Here is an 18578-nt window from a genome sequence, read left to right as displayed (position 1 = left end):
AAATATTCTACCTCACGTTTTTCAGTGTAGAGGAAAATATCTCTGTATCTCTTATGCTTAAAAAATTTTTAGGGCTCTGTATTTTAAAAAGTCATTCAACCATAGCAAAGATGACAATATCTGCACCTTTGGCCACCTTCCTATCTAAATGCACCCACCAAAACCAAAGTACATACAAAGCCATCTCACATAGAATCATACCAGCAGAACTTTAATTTAGGGAAGACACTTCATGAAGTTTAGGAAGAACTGTACTTATTAAGAAAAAGCACATTACCAGTGGTTCATGACAGCATAACATCCTTAGAGTCATCACTATCGCAAGTAAACCAAATAAATTCTATGTTGTCTTCACTGAATAGCAGAAAATGCAACCACATAGTGCAAACAACTGAAAACTCACCAGTTTACAGCTGTCAATGGTCTACCCTGTATAACAGTACATTCTAGAAATAAAATGGGATAGAGAATTGATTGGTTTGAAGATAAATGGAACAGACATGACCACTCTGAAAACGTACAAGCATAATGAAGACATATGAGCATATCTGTTAGAATAATGCATTGGCTAGTGGGAGAGAAAGGAAAGGCAAAAGCAGGTAAGAGGTGAGTCATAAATAACAGCACACAAAACTCACGGTGAAACAACCAAAATAAGAAAGAAGAGACTGAAATAATAAAAATAAGAGAATAAGGTATTTATTTATGAACAAGCTCATGTCAATGTAATATAAATGACTGGCTGCAGATCTGTATAAATACAGATGTTGGCTTAAAGGCTCAGCAATAGAAAAGATGAGTGATGTTATCAACTGCAACAAGGAGAATGCTGGAGAAGTAAAATGAAGAGTTCAGGGTTTGACCCTATTAAGGTTAAAACTCTTAGCTAGACATTTTTCCAGACTGACAAGAGATCATGACCAAAGTAATCTAAGTACTATGGCACTGTAGCACAAGTTAGAGAAGAGGCTTCCTATTATTTTCATTTGCAAACTTATAAAATTTTTCAGTAGTTGTTTGGATCATTCTAATGAATTTAAAATACAAACAACGGGCTTATATTTTTTGACCTTATCTTACTTTCTCTTTGTATTGGCTTTGGCTAGGATAGAACTAATTTTCTTCACAGTAGCTTGTACAGTGCTTGTATGTTTTGGATTTCTGGTGGAAACAGTGTCGATAACACACTTATCCTTTAGCTATTGCTGAGCAGTGCTTACACAGAGTCAAGGCCTTTTCTGCTTCTTACCCCACCTCACCAGCAAGTAGGCTGGGGGTGCACAAGAAGTTTGGAGGGGATACAGTCGGGACAGCTGACCCCAACTGACCAAAGGGATATTCCATAGCATATGATATCATGCTCAGTATATAAAGCTGGGGGAAGAAGGAGGAAGGAGGAACACTCACAATTATGGGGCTTGTCTTCCCAAGTAACCATTATGCACGATGGAGCCCTGCTTTCCTGGAGGTGGCTAAACACTGGCCTGCAGATGGGAACTAGTGAATTAATTCCTTATTTTGCTTTGCTTGTGCACACAACTTTTGCTTTACCTATTAAACTGTCTTTATCTCAATGCACGAGTTTTCTCACTTTTATCCATCCACCCCTCTCCCTGATCCCACTGCTGGGGGAGTGACCGAGCAGCCATGTAATGCTTAGCTACTTATTAGGGTTAAACCGTAACACCCTTTCACAGAATCTATAAAGTATTTTCCAAGAGTTCAAAAACCATTACTTTAGACAACTATGCCTGGGAACACAAGTCAAGGAAAGCTAAGGGAAGAAAATTAAAGTAAGGAATGGCACTAATCTAACCACAGGGCTCCAGTTTTATGTGGGGACAAGGAAGCTGAACTTTTGTCTCTCTTCTAAGGTGTAGAACTGGTATAGATTTAGATTTATTAAATTAATAAGAAAACAAAAATCCTCACAGTATTCTCAGGCCAAAGTAGTCATAGATACACTAGATGCAAAGAAAAAAAAGTATCATTCAGTTATAACAATAAAAACTAAAGCCCATCAACACATTCATCAGTTTGAAGGGAGGCAGTGAGCTGTAACATGCTATTTACTATGAAATACTTGCTACTAAGAAAAATGTGTATTAATCATATTAATATGCTTCATACCCTATGAAACATTAAATCTAAATGTACAGAAACCATATACCTTAATTTACCCACTTAGGGCACAAGGAGCCCGTTCTCCTGTGCCAATTTCCAGTATTCATCCTTTGGAGGGGCACAATGGTAGGAACTGGCTGTGAGTGTACTTACTGTGTAAAAACTTTAGTTAATTATAACACTAGTATTCCAACCAGCACCTCAGTGCGAAGCAGAGTTTATGGCAAGCAAGGTAAGAAAGAAAAAGCCAAAAATGCAACCAGGTATTTAAGAGATGCTGCAAGGCATCAAGTTTCCAAAGTAAACCAAGGATGTGGAAAACAGTTTGCATGAAGTACTTCAGTACCGAAGACTGTATTACTGATATGTCATTGTGCTTTCTATAAAGACATAAATAGGCTTTAAATTATGGGTTTGGTGAAACATATGTAGTCATATGTCAGAAGAAGAATTTACTACAGAAACATCTTCAAAATATTTTGGCCAGGAGGAAGATCATAATACAGGAGGAAAAACAAAACCAAACCCCACAACTGATGGTTAACATAGCAGAAACACAAATTCAACATCAAGTTTTTAAGTATGGAGGAAGCACATTTACTACATTTAGCACAGCTAGCAGTGAGGAATAGTAACCTTTTAAATTGCTCCAGCCTAACTTTAACTGCTTGTATTTGCCACCTAACAGACCATCAGCATGCCAGAGCAGATAGCATAATTGAAACTGAAACTTTAACTGGCATTTCCTCTCAGTATAAAAACAAAAAAAAAGAACACCCAAAAACCCCACCACAAGCCAACAACATAAAAGGAAAAAAAAAAATAGAACATACACACAGATGGTTTCAAACCAGTAGGTGTAAGAATCCCAGGGACGCATAGATTAGAAAGTCTGAAGATTATCGAGAACAGGAAATCGGGCTTTATTTGAAAATGGCCAACAGAACTCATATGCCTTTAAAAAAATGGAAGCGAAGTCCAATTTTAGTTAAGCAAAAATAACTCTCCTATTATTTCTCAAATTACAAGCTGTACCCATTTTAAAATAAATTAAAAAAAAAATAGTCATTCACTGGCTAAAATATTATGCAGAATAAGCCACAATCATTGCTAATCTGATTCCTCTCCTGTCCCACTTAGGTGTTTTATTTACTTATGTTTGCATATTAAAATTTCAAATTCTTCTGAACTTCAGCAGAATATTCAGACAATGTTTGCTGTTTAAAGTGAAAGACACTTTGCTATCCGCAGGGAAAAAACTCACAGAGTTCATACAATGACTTCATATGGATTAAATTACTAAAAGTGTAACACTAACACTTGAGCTAGACATGTTGCCACTTTTAAGAACTGCCATTGTATAGATACCAACAGCTACAATCATATTTCCACAAATACTCTCATCAGTAATCCCCAATCTGACATTCAGAAAGGATAAAATATTTTAGAAGTGTAAAACACATTAAATACAGCATTTTGGAACACAGCTGTACAGCCAAGATCCTCAAAGGCAGCAACAATATCAAGAGATCATCAAACATCCAGAATTAATCGAGCAATGAAGAAAGATGATGTAAGGCCTTACCTATGCTTGAAAAGCATCTACAAGAATGCTGAAACCCAAGAGCAGGTAATGGGAATTGAAAAAGAGGCAATAATTTGCTGTTATTTACCTTACTAAACAGACACTTTCTGAGACCATTACCATATGAACACCAAAAAGGCTTAACACCAATAATGACCAAAATATTACAGCTAAATAGTTTGGTACCCAATATAAATAATTCAGTAACAAATTGATTATGTAGAAAAGTGTCATTTTTCTCCATAGGTGAACATTCAGAATGTCACTATTTAACAGTACAAACACCACAGCTGCTGCTATTTGACACACTCTTACACAAGCACACTCTCATAGCTAAAAAAAATAGCTTAACAGTTTTTTGTGACTTGTGTTCAATTCCAGTTTGGCCTATAACTGAACTTTTAACTAAAGAGCAAAAGGTTCCACACAGTATTATTTTGTCATCCAAAACAAACAGCGGGGGGTGGAGGAAGAAATCACACAATGTGATCACATGCACTAACTCCTTTCTAAACTGCACACTTTCCCTCTAAACAAAGAAGCAGGACGCATGACTACAAAAGACAAAGGTGTCTTTTAGCATCACTAGACATCTAAGGCTGCTTCAGCCTCAATTTTTGTGAAAAGGAAATGTATTTTTATCAGCCCACAAAACCTGAATATTCTCATGTATACCATTTTTTGGCTACCTCTTCTTCAGCCAAAATGGCTGGAAAAACAGTCATCTGATTTCTGGTTAATAGCAGAAATCTTACGTTCCAGTCATCACTGAAATTTTTCTTGATCTTAGTCAAGTCACTTCACATTATTAGATTTGTTTGGGTTTTTTGTCCCCACAATACAAATAGAAGCTTTTCTCCTCTGAAGGATCTAAGTTGACACAACTTTAGCAATGAAGTAATGGACAAAAAAACCTAACTTCCAAAAAGCATTTGTATTTTTAATGGTTTTAATGGTAAACCATTTTTAATGGTTTTAATGGTTTTTTAAACTAACTGACAGAATGTTTTTACTGAACTTTATGAACCAAACAAATTAAGCACCTGACAAGCTCTGTATGATGAGTAATTTCCTTGAGTAAAGAATATAAGAAATTTTCAATATTGAATATTATTCAATAAATACTGCTGCATCTCAGATACCTAATGTTACTACTGAAATCCAGATGCAGTCCTCAAGTAATTTAAAGTGCAAATGGAACCAAAGAACCACCTATTCAGAAATGATTCTTGGATGTGCATGATGCTACTTTTACAGTTGCCGAGTTGATGTCCTACAAACAAACAAAAAAAAAAAAGATATGCTCTTTTTAGTAAAGATCACTCAATAAGCTGTAAAACAGATGAAACACTTTGACATGAGTATGAAATTACTGCAATTTTAGAGTATATTGTCAGTGTAATATTAAAATTTCAAGTTAGTCAAAATTATGTAGTGAAAACTTTCATTACAAAACAAGCCACACTAAAGCCATTACAAATCTGTATGTCTACCCACCTTTGGCACAAAGTCTCAAAGAACACACTGAGCCTAACCGATACTTCTGGTAGTACATACATAGGTAAAAGAAGAGCAAAGGGACTGACAGTTCAGGGAAAACCCTGAGATGCACAAGAGATAATAGCAGCAATTCAACTGGATAGGGAGGCTTGTTAGAATGAAGTTACACAATGGAAAAAACGTATATTTGAAGACAGCAAAAATGTGAAAATCAGAAATACCTTACTTTTCAAATACAATGCTTCAGGACTAAAAGCAGTTAACAACTTACATCAGCAACAGAGAGCAGACTTCCAGTTTCATCCACTCAGAACCCAGCATATGAGACAACACTCCAACAACATGAAGTTTTTACTTGCCCTCTGAAGAGGCTCATACTTCCCACTAGTGTTTTACAGACCTTCATGGCTACACTAGCCATTATGTCATTACCAGTCATTTTCATGTATTTCAGTAGCCACAAAGCAGAAACTACAAACTAGGCACAGAATAGATTTATCTTTCAAACCAATCTTGGCTTGACAAGTAAATTTCCCCCTGCTAGTAGCACTGTAACAGATTCTTAGCGTTGTTATCTGAGCAAACACAGCTATATGTTACATTGCAGGATTAGATATTTTTTCTGTTTCCTTTCATAAAATTATTAGGCTGGCACTAGTGACAAAACCAGCAGTTTCTTTGCTCCCGTCCCTCTGCACATATATCGTGCAACCCTCCGCCTCACGCTGCACAAGCACCATCGCAAGGTGAGCCAGATCAGGGAATTAGTCTGGATTACAACAAACCATTTTTGCCAAGTTAAAATTAACCCAGAGCGAGTCTCTAATCTGTTACTGCAAGAGACTATATAAATAATGTCATCAACGTGGCAGGGGGAACAAGCGCACTGACCGAACCGCCTCCTTTGGAGACTGAAGTGTTCATGACACAGCAGCCAGTATCACATGAAGAAATGCAAAACACTGCTAGTTCTGTTTCAAAGCCAATTACCGCAGACTACTCAACACATGATATTCCTCACTTTCAGATGACAGTCAGCACAAACACCTTCCAAATGTGATATTAACCTTACCTGTGACTTTCAGATAATCTCCACAATGTTTAATTTCCTTGCCTATGCACAAGCATTTTCATACTGCTTTCTAGTTCTTCATAAATACTGGAATAAAAGCACTCACTGAGCCAGGCACTGGTCACACCATATGAAGTGCAGAGTACAATTTTTCAGACTTGAAGCAAAAATTCTGTGTTGACATACCGCAAGTAGGTTGCACTATCATTCTTCAAATTAGTCTTCTTGGAGCACAGGAATAATTTTATTAATGCTCATAACCCCATTTGTTTACTTTTTTAAGCTACCTTCAAGATCTTTTTCTAGTCAGAAACACTCTTATTGACAGATTAAGAGGCTTTAGCTTTTCCACATAGATTAAAATCTGGTTCAGGCTCTTGTTATAAACTATATTATTTTAACCTCCAATTAATTTATCTGGCACTGTCATCTACTGTAGCAACTAGATGCAGTCACAAATCACTTTAAAGCATCTCTTTAGAAAATGGTTGGGATATTACCGTATTTGTAAAAAAGCATTTTTGACCATTTCTGTTTAAGACTACCAGGTGGCTGAAGTTCTCAAACCTTAAATTGCAATATTTTGACACTAACATGGAGAAAGGGTAGAGAAACCTTGACAGCCATCAGTCTGATACATGAGATGTTGGGGTGAGTACCAAGAGGTAGAGGGCAACTAGCTGATTATTCCTCCTCTCAGAAGTCCTACAATACACACAGGCTGTATTCACCAGTATTAACTAGCTGACATTTACTTGCAAGTAGTTTAATATAACCTGTTTCCTCTGTATGAGGAGTCTGGCTTCTTTGATTTGCTCTAAGATGACACAATGCAGCCAAGATATATGACTAAGTCTAGCCTGCAAGAACAAAGACATACAATAACTGCAAATGTCACTGTTTCTTTCAACTGGCATTATCATAAGAATCTGCTAATTAGAAATAAAACCCAAAAGAATGCAATCTATGGTATCTTGGAGTTAAAAGCAATTATTTTAAGAATGTCAATTAAGAGAAACATTAACATTTACACCCACCTAAAGCTAGTATTTTCTGCAATGTAAGTACAAGAGATACCAGTTGAATTATCCTGAAACCAAAAAACATGGAGGACATAACAACTTCAAAACTACAGCTTTAAAAAATACAGACACCTTAAGGCAAAATTCAGACAAATATCTGAACACCATGGAGCAATCGCACAGCTGATTTCCTTACATTTAGTAGTTTCCTTACACTTAGTGATTGCAGTTGCAGGATTAAATGATGCAAAGCTCAAAAGTATGAAGAGAAGACTTAAAGGAAAAAGCACGAGTACTGAACTACGGAATATATGGGGTAAAAAAGCACTCACAGGTCTACACAGGGAAAACAAGAACTATAGTTTCTCTGTCATACACTCTGAAAAGAACTCAGTAATTGCAAATATGTCAAATGCCAATGTTAACAGTGCACGTTTCCAGCATTTGCCATAACAAACTGAGAAAGTTACGTTATTCTTTTAGTTTCTTATGTTAATTCCACTCCTAGACACAGACTTGGGGGGGGGGGGGGGCTGGAAATAAGCCCTGCTGTTCCAGTCAGGCTGAAAGAAAAAAACCAAAACCGAAGAAGCCAACCACCTAGTCCTTTACAACCGTTTACAAACTTGAAACAACAGCGACTCAAAGCTCTCCTTACGATCTGGCCACCCACATCACAGCGTAAGGCCAGCAGAGGCTGAGAACACAGGAAGGTGCCGGCTTCGTGTCATCCACATCCTCAGCGACCTCCGGAGGGAAACAATGGGGAGCGCCCCGGCACCACGGGGGCGCTCGCCCCTCGCCCCTCTCACACAGAGCAGCCGCCAGCCCAGGGCTCCGGCCGGGCACCCCGCCTTCGCCTCCGCCGGCGGGAGGGGCCGGGGGTAACGGCCACCCCCCCCCCCCCTCCCGCCCCCGCCGCCCTCACCGCCTCAGCCCGCAGCCGCCGCTTCCTCCCCGCCGCCCCCAGGTTGAGGGGAGGGCGGCGAGGCACCCCGGGAGACAGGCGGCAGGAGCAACAGGCACCCTGCTGCGGCCCGGGGAGGGAGCCCGAGGGGCGGCTGGCAGGGCCGGCGGCGGGAAAGGAAGCCCCGAGGGACACCATTCCCCAGGGGGGTGGCAGTCAGGAACCTGGGGCGGGGGGGGGGGGGGGGGGGGGGGGGGGGGGGCGGCACACCCCTCCCAACCTCCGGCTTCCCCTGGAAAGCGCTGCCTAGGACGCAGCCTCCCTCCAGATACCGAGGCCGCCTACAAGGCGGCAGAGATTACTGAAAGAGGAGGAAACATGAGGCAGGGCAGCCAAAGGCTGCTCCGACACAGGGCAAAGCACCAAGGTCCGTCGCTCGGGCGAGGCCGCCAGCGGGATCCGCGGGTGCGCTGCACAGCGGGCAGCGGCGCGTCTCGGTGCGGACCACGGGGCTCAGCCCGTTCCAGTGGCGCGACAGGCGCCGGCCACAGCGAGGTCTTAACATGGACACCGCGAGGAAACGCTCTGTCCGTGCGGCGGCAGGACGGGCGGCACACCGCTACCCTCCGCCACAAGGGCGTGACGGGGCCTCCGCGCTGGGGGAGGGGAGCGGGCACAGGTAGCTCCCGCCCCGGGCCACGGGAAAGGGGGGTGGCAGCGCCATCTGCACGGTAACGCCGGCCAAGCGAGCGGCAGGGCCCGGGCGGCGGGGAGGGGGTGGCACCTGGGCAGCCGCTGGGTTACATCACCGCCCCCTCCGTCCCCCGGGGCCCGGCGGCGGCCACCACATGGCAGGGGCAGCGGGGACACCGCGCAGCCTGGCAAGGGGGCGAGAGGGAGGATGAGGAGGGCGGCGGCCGGGGGTGGGGGGGAGGGAGAGGCGTGCCGCGGCCGGGAAGAAGGTACACGCACGGGGCCGGGGGGAGCCGCCGGGGAAAGGGCCGCTCCCAGGCGGCGATGGAAGGGTGGCGGCGGCCAGCGGGGGCTGCCCCGTCTCGCCCGGGAGGGAGCTCGGCACGCGTTACCTGCCCGGGTGGCTCCCCAGCTCCCGGTCGCTCAGCGCCGCCGTGTAAATCTTCCGGTATCTGTCGGCCAGGGCCTTCCCGGAGAGCAGCAGCTGGTAACGGCTCCGGCAGCCCAGCGGCGGCGGCGCCAGAGCGCCGGGCAGGGCTCCCAGCCCGCCGGCTGAGCCCTCTTCGGGCCCCATGGGCCCCGCCGGGCCAGAGCCGCTGGAAAAGAAGAAGAAGCCGCCCTCGGCCCCGGCGCAGGCGGCGACGGCGGCTCCCGCAGAGGCGGCGGCGGCTGCGGCGCTCATCCCCCTCCCCGCCCGCCCCCTGGTGGCTGCGCTGCCTCCCGGCGCGACGCGGACACAGGCGGCTCCCGCTGCCCTCACGGCCGGGGCCCAGCCATGGAGAGGCCGCAAAAGCCGCCGCCGCCGCCCCGGAGGCTCCTCATCCACCCGCACCGGGGCCGGGGGTGCGGGAACACCCCTCTCCTCCCCTCAAGCGGCGGCTGGGGGCCCCGGCTGCCCCGCCCGCTCGCCCTCCGCCCCGGGCGCAGCGCCGGCCGCCGCTTCCTCCCGCCGGCAGGCGCGCCGGGCTCTGGGCAGGACCGTGTGCCTGGGGGACGGGAGGGGGGGCGGCCGCTCGCTTTCCCCTTCCCGCTACGGCGGGTCGGGGAGCGGGGCAGGGAGGGGGGGAGGCGGGGGGTTGGGGGGCGGAGGCCGGCGGCTGCCGCTTCCCCTCCGGAGTTTCTCGCCGGCGCCGCCGCCCTCTCTCCGCACGGCCGCCCCAGCCCCACCTCCCTCCCGCCGCCAGCCCGGCCGCCGGGCGCATGCGCCGCCCGGCCCCGCCCCCGCCGCGCGCGGCCCCCGGGAAATCCGGGGACGAGGAAGCGAACGGACGGGCGGGCGCACCTGCTGCGGGGGGCCGGCGGGCGCGCGGGGCGGGGCGGCTCCCCGGAGGTCGCCGACCCCGCGGTGGGGCCGGGAGGTCTTCGCGCGAGCTTGTCCTTCGCTCTGTTGAGAGCGTCCGCCCGCCCGCCTGTCCGCCCGCCCTGAGGTGTCCTGCTGTGTCCGGCCGAGGCGCAGAAGCCCCCGGTGTCGGTGCGCACAGCCGTTGCAGCCTCGTCCCACCGCCGTCAGGCCCCGCAGCCGAGCAGCAGCGTACGGCTGGGGTGCAGGAAGGGTGGTGGGACCAGCCGCAGCAGCGGAGCCCCCACACACCCGTGCCCCGCGCCCTGTTTCTGTGCTTGGTAGTGCTACCTGGGCAGGATCTTTTCCAGGAGCCTCTCTTACTTAACACAGAGTTCAGCAAATCCTGCTGCCACATTAGGCCAAGGTTTCCTTAAGTTGTCTTCACTGGTTCCTTACCTGCTTTTAGAGCATAAGGAGGCATGGCGGTAGCCACTCTCACAGTGTATCTTGCTATATTACCTCCTTTCACCCAGATTACTTATCTTCAAGTCTTACACATCATTACTTTTTTATCTGTTGGAATTTGTAGCCCTGCGGTTTTGCCACACTTTCTACTGCTCTACACAGCTGAAAACTTCAGGTGTACAGACCAGAGTACGTGTTATTAAAAGAAAAAAAAAAAAAGCCTGCATGCCAAATGTGGCTTGGATTGCAGTCTGCAGAAAACTGTCCACCAAAAAAGGTGTATGCTGTCATCTTTTTTTCTTCTCCCTTCCAAAAGAGGGCCTAAATAAAGCCTGGCATTCTGCTGCTTCTGAATACCGATAAATATTTTTTGCAAACAATTTCTTTCTGCATAACAGCAAATCTAAGTGAACCATGCAACTGTCATCTTTCTTAAACTGTGTATCGCCCACCAATGCTTAAGCATTCAAGCCAAATTTCAAGCGATTTTTTACAGAGAACTGGGAATGTCAAAACTAATACATTCATACAGTTTTTCTCACAGGTAGGGGCCCAGGTAGCAGAAAGACAGCCAGATTAGTGCCATCACTGAAGAAAAAGCTACTTTCTGAATGCAGTTAGAGGCACCAGGAGCCATCCAAGTAGTGTTTAAAATACTAACAACATAAAAAACTTTCAGTTATAATTCTTACACCATATGGGAGGGGAGAAAAAAAGAAGAAATAATCCAACAGTGATAAAAGAAGCCATAAGAAAGCAAGCACCATGTCTTATGGTGCTAACCACCACCAAATTGCATTCTCTCTGAGAATCAGAGTAGTAAGTCTTTCTAGCTCCTCTCTTAGGGATTACCTAAAATCATTCATACAGGCAAGAACCAGAAAAAAAAAAAAAAAAAAAAAAACCACAAAAAGAAACCCAAACAAAAAAACCTTCTTAGCTCATTTTTGTGTTTTGTTGTAAGCTGCTACTTAATATCCAATAGTAATTTTTCCTTCACCAAACGCACGCTGCCCGACAAATGGTCTATCTTCTGGTGTAACGTTGTCTGTCACATCTCAAAATTTTTCTTCTGCCCTAATGTTGTTGTAACCATCTTAGTGTGCGTGCCACAGAAGCTAAGCGCTGGCAAACTTTTATGAAAGTGATGCAATTTATTGCAATTCTTGCATATTGCTCCAAACTCTAGAATCTGTCTGGGCTTGTGTTGTACAGAGCCACACAGAGTGTGGTGAGCATTATTCTTTGCAAGCTGCAACTGCTACTCCACATCTCTTTAACTCAAGTCTTTTTGCTTTTGGGGGGGAATCTTGCTAAGTGTCCACGGTCCACCCTCCATAAACTTCAGCCTGTCAAACACTATTGCTCATCACAATGTAACTAGGATTTGCCAAGCAAGAATAACTTTGGACCTTCACGCAGTCCACTTCCAAGCTCTCTTTCTCTTCACTCAAAATATAAAGTAGTCTCCAACTTGTGAGGCGGTTAATGGCACCAGTTGGGAGCTGGATGTTCAGTCCTCATTCATAGCCATATTTTCACTTTTTGTTTGGTCCTCAGAGGAAGCTACCTTTTTTTTTTTTTTTTTTTAATATGACTGTTGTACTCATATTTCATATTCTTTCTCTGAGACTGATTCTGAGCAATAATACCAGTACTGTGCCATGTAAGGACATTCAGAAGTGCACATTATTTCATCTGGACCAGATCTGATATTGACTATGCTTCTGTAGTTAGCTTAAAATTATTACAGGTTCAAGTTTTTTTGTTTAGTTGGGTTTTTCTCTTTGGTTTAAAAAAAAAAAAAGTGTTAGTATAGTTTTGGAGACTCTGCACCAGATTAGCCCTTTGCTTTATGCAGCTGCAGAGTTTTTGATCTAGTAGTATGTTTCAAAGATGGATTTATTATACTATCAAAACAAACTCAGTCAACTGAAAGCTACTATTAAGTGCTTTGCAACCAGAATGCGTCTTACTTCTGATGATACTCAACTCTTTCCCTATTCGCTAGCATCTGCTTGCTGTTACAGATTGAAGCACTTTGCCAGCCAGCCTCTCCCTTTTACTTTAAGGTGGGGTTTTCAGCAGTTGCATTCATTCATTTGGCACCTTTATAAATAAGTTTTAGCAGAACAAGTTGTTCAGAAGTCATCCAGAATCAGAGTCTGACAGTCTGTCTTGTTCACTATCACTGCTCACATGGATCAGCATTGTACAAATGTGAGTTTCAACACAGCAGAACAAGAATTTCCACCAGGTAATTTGAAAGGTCCCATATCCTGCATGACTGGACGTAAAGGAGAAAGTTCCATGATTTCATAACCTAACCCTCATACTTTTCAATTATATTTCCAGGCCTTGTTTTTTCAAGCTTTCAAAATATGATATAAACCAATATAGCAATTTCTTCACAAGCAAGCAGGGAGTCTGGAATAAGTTAACTTCAAAATAGTAAACTAGACAGTTTACGTATGAAATTGCAGCCAGGGAGTTATGAACCACAGAATTCAGTACTTCTGCAATAAAACTTGCAATTTACTACAGTCAGATGATGTTAGAGTTCTTTGTTCACCTGAAGCAACTAGCTCTTACCATCACACTTTCTCCACAAATAGGACTGAAACCAGTAATAGGGGGTGAAGAAAAAAATCTCTTGGTCACTAAGCTTCTGTGACTGTTAAGATGTGTTGTGAGGCTGCTAATATGATTAGTTAAAAGGACCATTTCTCATCACATAGTTCCAACAAAGCTAAAAGTCTCTTTTGGCGTTCTTACTCTGTAATGTACATCTACCTTAAGCTGTCAGCATTTTTTCTGAGACTTCATTATTATGGGCGGGGCGGGGGACACGACAACGGATGGACACACCAAAACCACAAAACTTTACAACATAATTCTTGTCCTGCGTTTTTCTATTTTAAGGAGTTCTTTAATGATAAAAAGGACAGGACAGGCACTATACTGCCTCCGTATTAGAGACAAGGCCGCCTTCTCCATTCCTACAATGAAGAGGATTGTTCCACCCTATCTAATTGTTTTCCAGGTCAAATAGTGACACCAACTTATGCTTAGTCACCTTTAGCTTCTATATACAGCACAAATGAAGGAAAACAAAGCTCACATATTTAAAAAATTAAAATAATTTTAAAAAAAATTTTAAAATTCAACTCTCTGAATGTAGTTGCTTTTTCATGTTTTTTGCAAGTCAAGTTTTCCCAATCTTAATTGTAGAGACATGCTAAAAGAAAACAAACAAAAAACCCCACTTTATTTTTTCTGCCAGCTATCACAAATCCCAAAGAACTTGCTAATCAAGTGCTCTGTGCACCCGTTCACCCACTTTTGTCTTTATACTTTCTATTGTGCTAATGTTTAGACTTTAATTCTACCTTAGCCAAACTCTGTTGTCTTCTCCTTTAAATGCTTTCTTTAAAACTCAGTTACTACACACCAAAAAAATATATGCAAAGTAAAAGCTTACAGCTCCAGTATTTCATTGCGTTGAACCATATATATTAGCTCTTAAGATAATTACTTCTTTTAGGTGGGGAGATCGACAAAGAAAACGCCAACAACTTCTGCCATGTTGATGTAACTGGCGTTAGAATAAATAAAAATAGGTACACGTCCAGGTTAATGTGGTATTCATGAGTAACTTTCCTTTCAAGACTGTAGCAAATAATTATTTAACAGTATTTACTCCACCAGTTTCCCTTTACCTAGAAATTCAGACTTTTTCTACATATATTTGTCTAAACCAGCTATGCATTACATGAAGAGAAATACAGTTGAAGAAATATTACCAGGGCATAATCTGCAATCACCCTGAAGAGGAAGAAAAGTTATCCAGAACATTTTAACCAACAGCACTGTGTTACTGAAGTGGAAAAAATTCAAAGAACAAAAAAAAGTATTAGAAACCCACAAAAAAAGACATATTAACAATGTTTTAGAAAATGTTATTGCTTTGAAAATATTATATAGGTCAAAAGGAAGATACAGCGTGGGTTGACGTTCAAATCTATATATGTCAGTAAGTTTTGAAACCAGACCTTAGACTGAAACTGGACTGAAACTTGGAAACCTCAAGTCCTCTCCAACATAACATATGGAATACTGTTTATTGGATTGTCACATAGAATGAAGAAATAAAATACAGACTAGGATACAATCCCATTGAAAAGTCCTACCATAGAAACACAGGACTGGAAAAATTCGCGTGGGTCATCAGGACCAGTTTTCTGCCAGAAATGATGCAATATACATGAGAACTATAAATCCTGCATCTTTACAAGGCACTGAACACCTGAACTCTATTGGAAACCAAATTGGCTTGGCAGAAAAAAGCCCCTAGCCATTCAAACATGCTAATCTGCAAGCAATAATCTTGCATATCCCAAGAAGAAAAATGGGATGAGATTATATTTCCACTTTGACTGCATTTTAACATAAGACTGAAATCACATTGTTGAGACTTCTCAAATGGATAAAACAGGTCAATTTTAAATTCAAATTGCAGACTCAGAACAGGGTGCCAGGGATATATTTAGGACAATCATGTTGTCAGTGAAAAGCTTTGGAAGCCTAGCTAGGAAACTGAAGGGATGGTGCTGTGATCACAGAAAAAAAGTAGTCTAGGGTGCAACTGCTTAAAAACCCACACAGTTATCCATGAGCATATTTTAGTAACTGTAAGTTACTTAAACCAGTTTTCTTGAGCAACTGTAAAGTAAATTAGGCCCTTTCAGGCTTTGTGTTCGTTTTAAAATGCAGAGTCCCAGAGTTCAGTTAAATTAATAGCTCGGTGAACTTTCTCAGCTGTAAGTTCAAACACACAGAGACTTTCTACACGTGAATCATCCCATTGCATTTACTGAACTCTGAGCTCTATGCATATACCTGTTGCTGCACTAGCAACATTATTCCCTGCGGGAATTTTTTTCTCCCCTGTAGACTTATAATTACTAAGGACTACTACATTAGTCATTTGACAGATGATTTTCATACTAATATGTAATAGGGCAGCCAAAAGCAACTTTCAATTTCAACTGGTCCCAAGAACAAGCACCGTTCCTGATATTTCTAGGAGCATACAGCAAACAGATGAACCAAGACGGAGGCATGTAACCCACAATTTATTATTCTACTTAGATTTTAACATCTTTCAAAGCATTTGGACAAAGCCTACTTGGCCATTATTTGTGGGACATTCTCCATCTCTACTGCTTCCCATGCTAGACTCTGCATCTGAAGGGATGGATTTTGCCAGGTCTGCTGTAAGATATTGCAGTTTCTCATACAGTTTAGTAACATGCTTATAGTACATTGGGAATTGGGTCTTTGTTCTGGAGGCTGACTGACCTGATAAGACAAGGAATGGATCTTACCCAACTGGTTTTCTCAATCCTCGCTCTGCCTTCCGCTCCCATTCCTCTAACTCAGAATTAGGAATCCATTCAATTCCCTTATTTTCTCCCCAAAACTCTTGTGCTACAAGTGGCTTTGCTAATCTGTATTTAGAAGCATCAGATGCTGTGCCTACAACAGTTTTGAAGGCTTTGTTTTGAAACATTTCTTTCAGATCACTGTCTGCCATAGATTAATCCAAGTCCTACTGCTGTTGTATGTTTTACCTTCTTTCATTTGCTTTTTCTTAAAGCTTTAGCATGATTTATGTAGAGGTATCTGAAGTGCTAAGGCTTGGACAGCAGGCCCAAGCCAGAGTTGACCTATAGATGAATCCTGTATATTTTATAACTGATAACCATTGTGCTAGTAGGTATTGTACTAAGTTATAACAACCCACTTATGCTGGTGTAAAAAGTGCTAAAGCATTGAAATACTGCAGCCTGAACAACAGGCCCCAAGCTGAAGCTGCTAACTTAGCATGTAGTCATTAATAAAATATGTAAACTCACTAGTGAAAGACGCAGCTTAGACAGAATATAATCAGTAGTGAGGAGAGAATGTATCCAACTTTCCTTTCACAGCCTTGTTCAAGGCTGAGAACCCACGTATTTGGCCTTGTTAGAAACTCCCTTGGTTTCCCCCCCTGAGCCCTGGCCAGGCTTTGGGTGGAATCCAACAGGAGAATGAAACCAGAAATTTTCCGCTCAAAACAAAGGTGCCAGCTATTCTGGCTTGTCGATCTCTGGTATATAAGGCTGGACCCACTCACAGCGACTTTGGATGCCTCACCTACGGGTGGACACACTGCGTAGGATTTCCCACTTGCCGGGACAGGCTCTCCAAATCCTCGCTGTAACCGGGGCTCCCCAGCATCTGCGGATCTGGATGATGATGATAATATATGCAAGTGGTGATGTATTTCTCTTAATTACTATTCTCTCTCTCTCGTGTAGTAATGATTTGATGCATTACCCTGTATTTTCCTGTTTGTTGCTTTAGGTGCACTATTCTGCCTTTTCTTACCGCATGTTTTCTGTGTTACACTGTTACATTATTTGGTTATTACCAGTAAAATACGCCTACTCTTTTCACTCTGGTGTCTGAGTTTAATTGGTATCCTTAATATAGCAAAACAGCATCACTTCTGGAGACTCTGAAATCTCAGATCTTACGGTTTAGCATAATTTGACATCTACATGTGCAGGACCCATGAATTGTTTATAATGATAATCCATCAGCAGGAGACGCTACACAAGATCTCTTTCCTTAGTTGAAAAATTAGCAGGAAAAAACTGTGGGTATTTTCATAACCAGCATGGTACGTGGCGTCTCAAAATACATCAGGAAAGCCTCTGTAAAGTCACTTTCCCTCTGCAGGAAGTGCATTTCAAAGCTAGTAGTCTGAGTGCATGGCCATGCGCTACTTTCTTGCATCTTTGTTGTCTGGAGTCAGAGTTCTCCTCTATTTCTTTGTCTCTGACATGGAGCATAACTCCACCATTCCTAATTCATCTTCTTTGCTAGCCTTTTTACAGAGCAAACAGGGCACAGATCCTTCCTGATAACATGTTATTAAATGTGACAGCAATCCTAACCTTAAAGTTCGTACTGGGAAAGTGCCTCCTCTCTCTTTACTACCAGCTTAGGCCCACTCAAGAAAAAAACCTCTCCATTGGGAGGTAAGTCCTAGGCAGTACAACTAAATTGACTTGTTTGACTTGTTAGGCCCCACGAAGGGACAAGTACTGAGTGGAATAGATTGGATCTTTCGTTTACTTCCCCCCATCACATGCATATACACACATGAGTCAAAGCAGAGCTATGTGGCTCTGTAGAAGCTGTGCAAGAGTAAAGTCCACTCACATTAGGTGGGGATGATTTTTAAAGTTCTCTCACCAGGGGGGTGGTGTAAAGAAGTATTTTCTCAACTCAAAAATAATGTTTTATTATCCACTCATTTGTAACAGCATACAAAGAAACTGGTACATCTTAACAAGATTAGTTTAATGCTCATGCTCCCTGTGGATGAACTGGAGAACAGATCATCTGCATCCTATGCCACATCTTCCACTTCCCAGGAAATTGTTCTGGTCACCTTAAACAAAAGGTTATCTTCATGCTTGTTTGTTTTTTCCTCCAATTTCTTGCTGAATTCATTCTATTTCTTCATGGACTGTTTAAATCTATAGCCATGCCTGAGATGTAAGAGGGCAGGATATTAAAAAAATAATTTAAAAAACCCCAAACCAAGACTCCACAGCCTCTTTATTCACCTATCTAAAGAAATACAATAAATATAAGCTCTTGGTTAAAGTTGAGTATTTGAATCAGCGAATTTCAGTGTGCTTCAGTATTTCACATTGGGAAGAATGCTGTAATCACTAGGTTAGTGGATCCCTAATGAAGGAACATCTACACTGAGATAATTCTAGGTACACCATATTTCAGCATGTTGTAGTGTGATTAGTGAAATCATTTGCAGCGGTAGAGTTAACAGAATAAGATGTGTTCCTCCCCTT

The 18578-nt window shown here is 43.0% G+C and overlaps 1 protein-coding gene across 19 annotated transcripts in view; it reads right to left on the bottom strand.

Moving 5' to 3' along the window:
* MYCBP2 (MYC binding protein 2) overlaps positions 1-9849 on the bottom strand; it is a 204765-nt gene extending 194916 nt beyond the window's left edge. For 13 of the 19 annotated variants that reach the window (XM_074859454.1, XM_074859457.1, XM_074859462.1 and 10 more), the window contains exon 1: positions 9296-9623. In XM_074859454.1, the coding sequence (XP_074715555.1) occupies positions 9296-9585 (290 nt within the window). In that variant the 5' untranslated portion in view covers positions 9586-9623. Of the gene's footprint in view, positions 1-9295 lie in introns of all 19 variants that reach the window. The other 6 variants (XM_074859463.1, XM_074859476.1, XM_074859465.1 and 3 more) reach the window with 3 other exon arrangements.
* Between the last annotated feature and the right edge of the window lie 8729 nt (positions 9850-18578).

This window comes from Strix uralensis, chromosome 2 (genome assembly GCF_047716275.1).
Source record: "Strix uralensis isolate ZFMK-TIS-50842 chromosome 2, bStrUra1, whole genome shotgun sequence".
Lineage (NCBI taxonomy): Eukaryota > Metazoa > Chordata > Aves > Strigiformes > Strigidae > Strix > Strix uralensis.
This window is presented reverse-complemented; position numbering and strand designations above follow the sequence as displayed.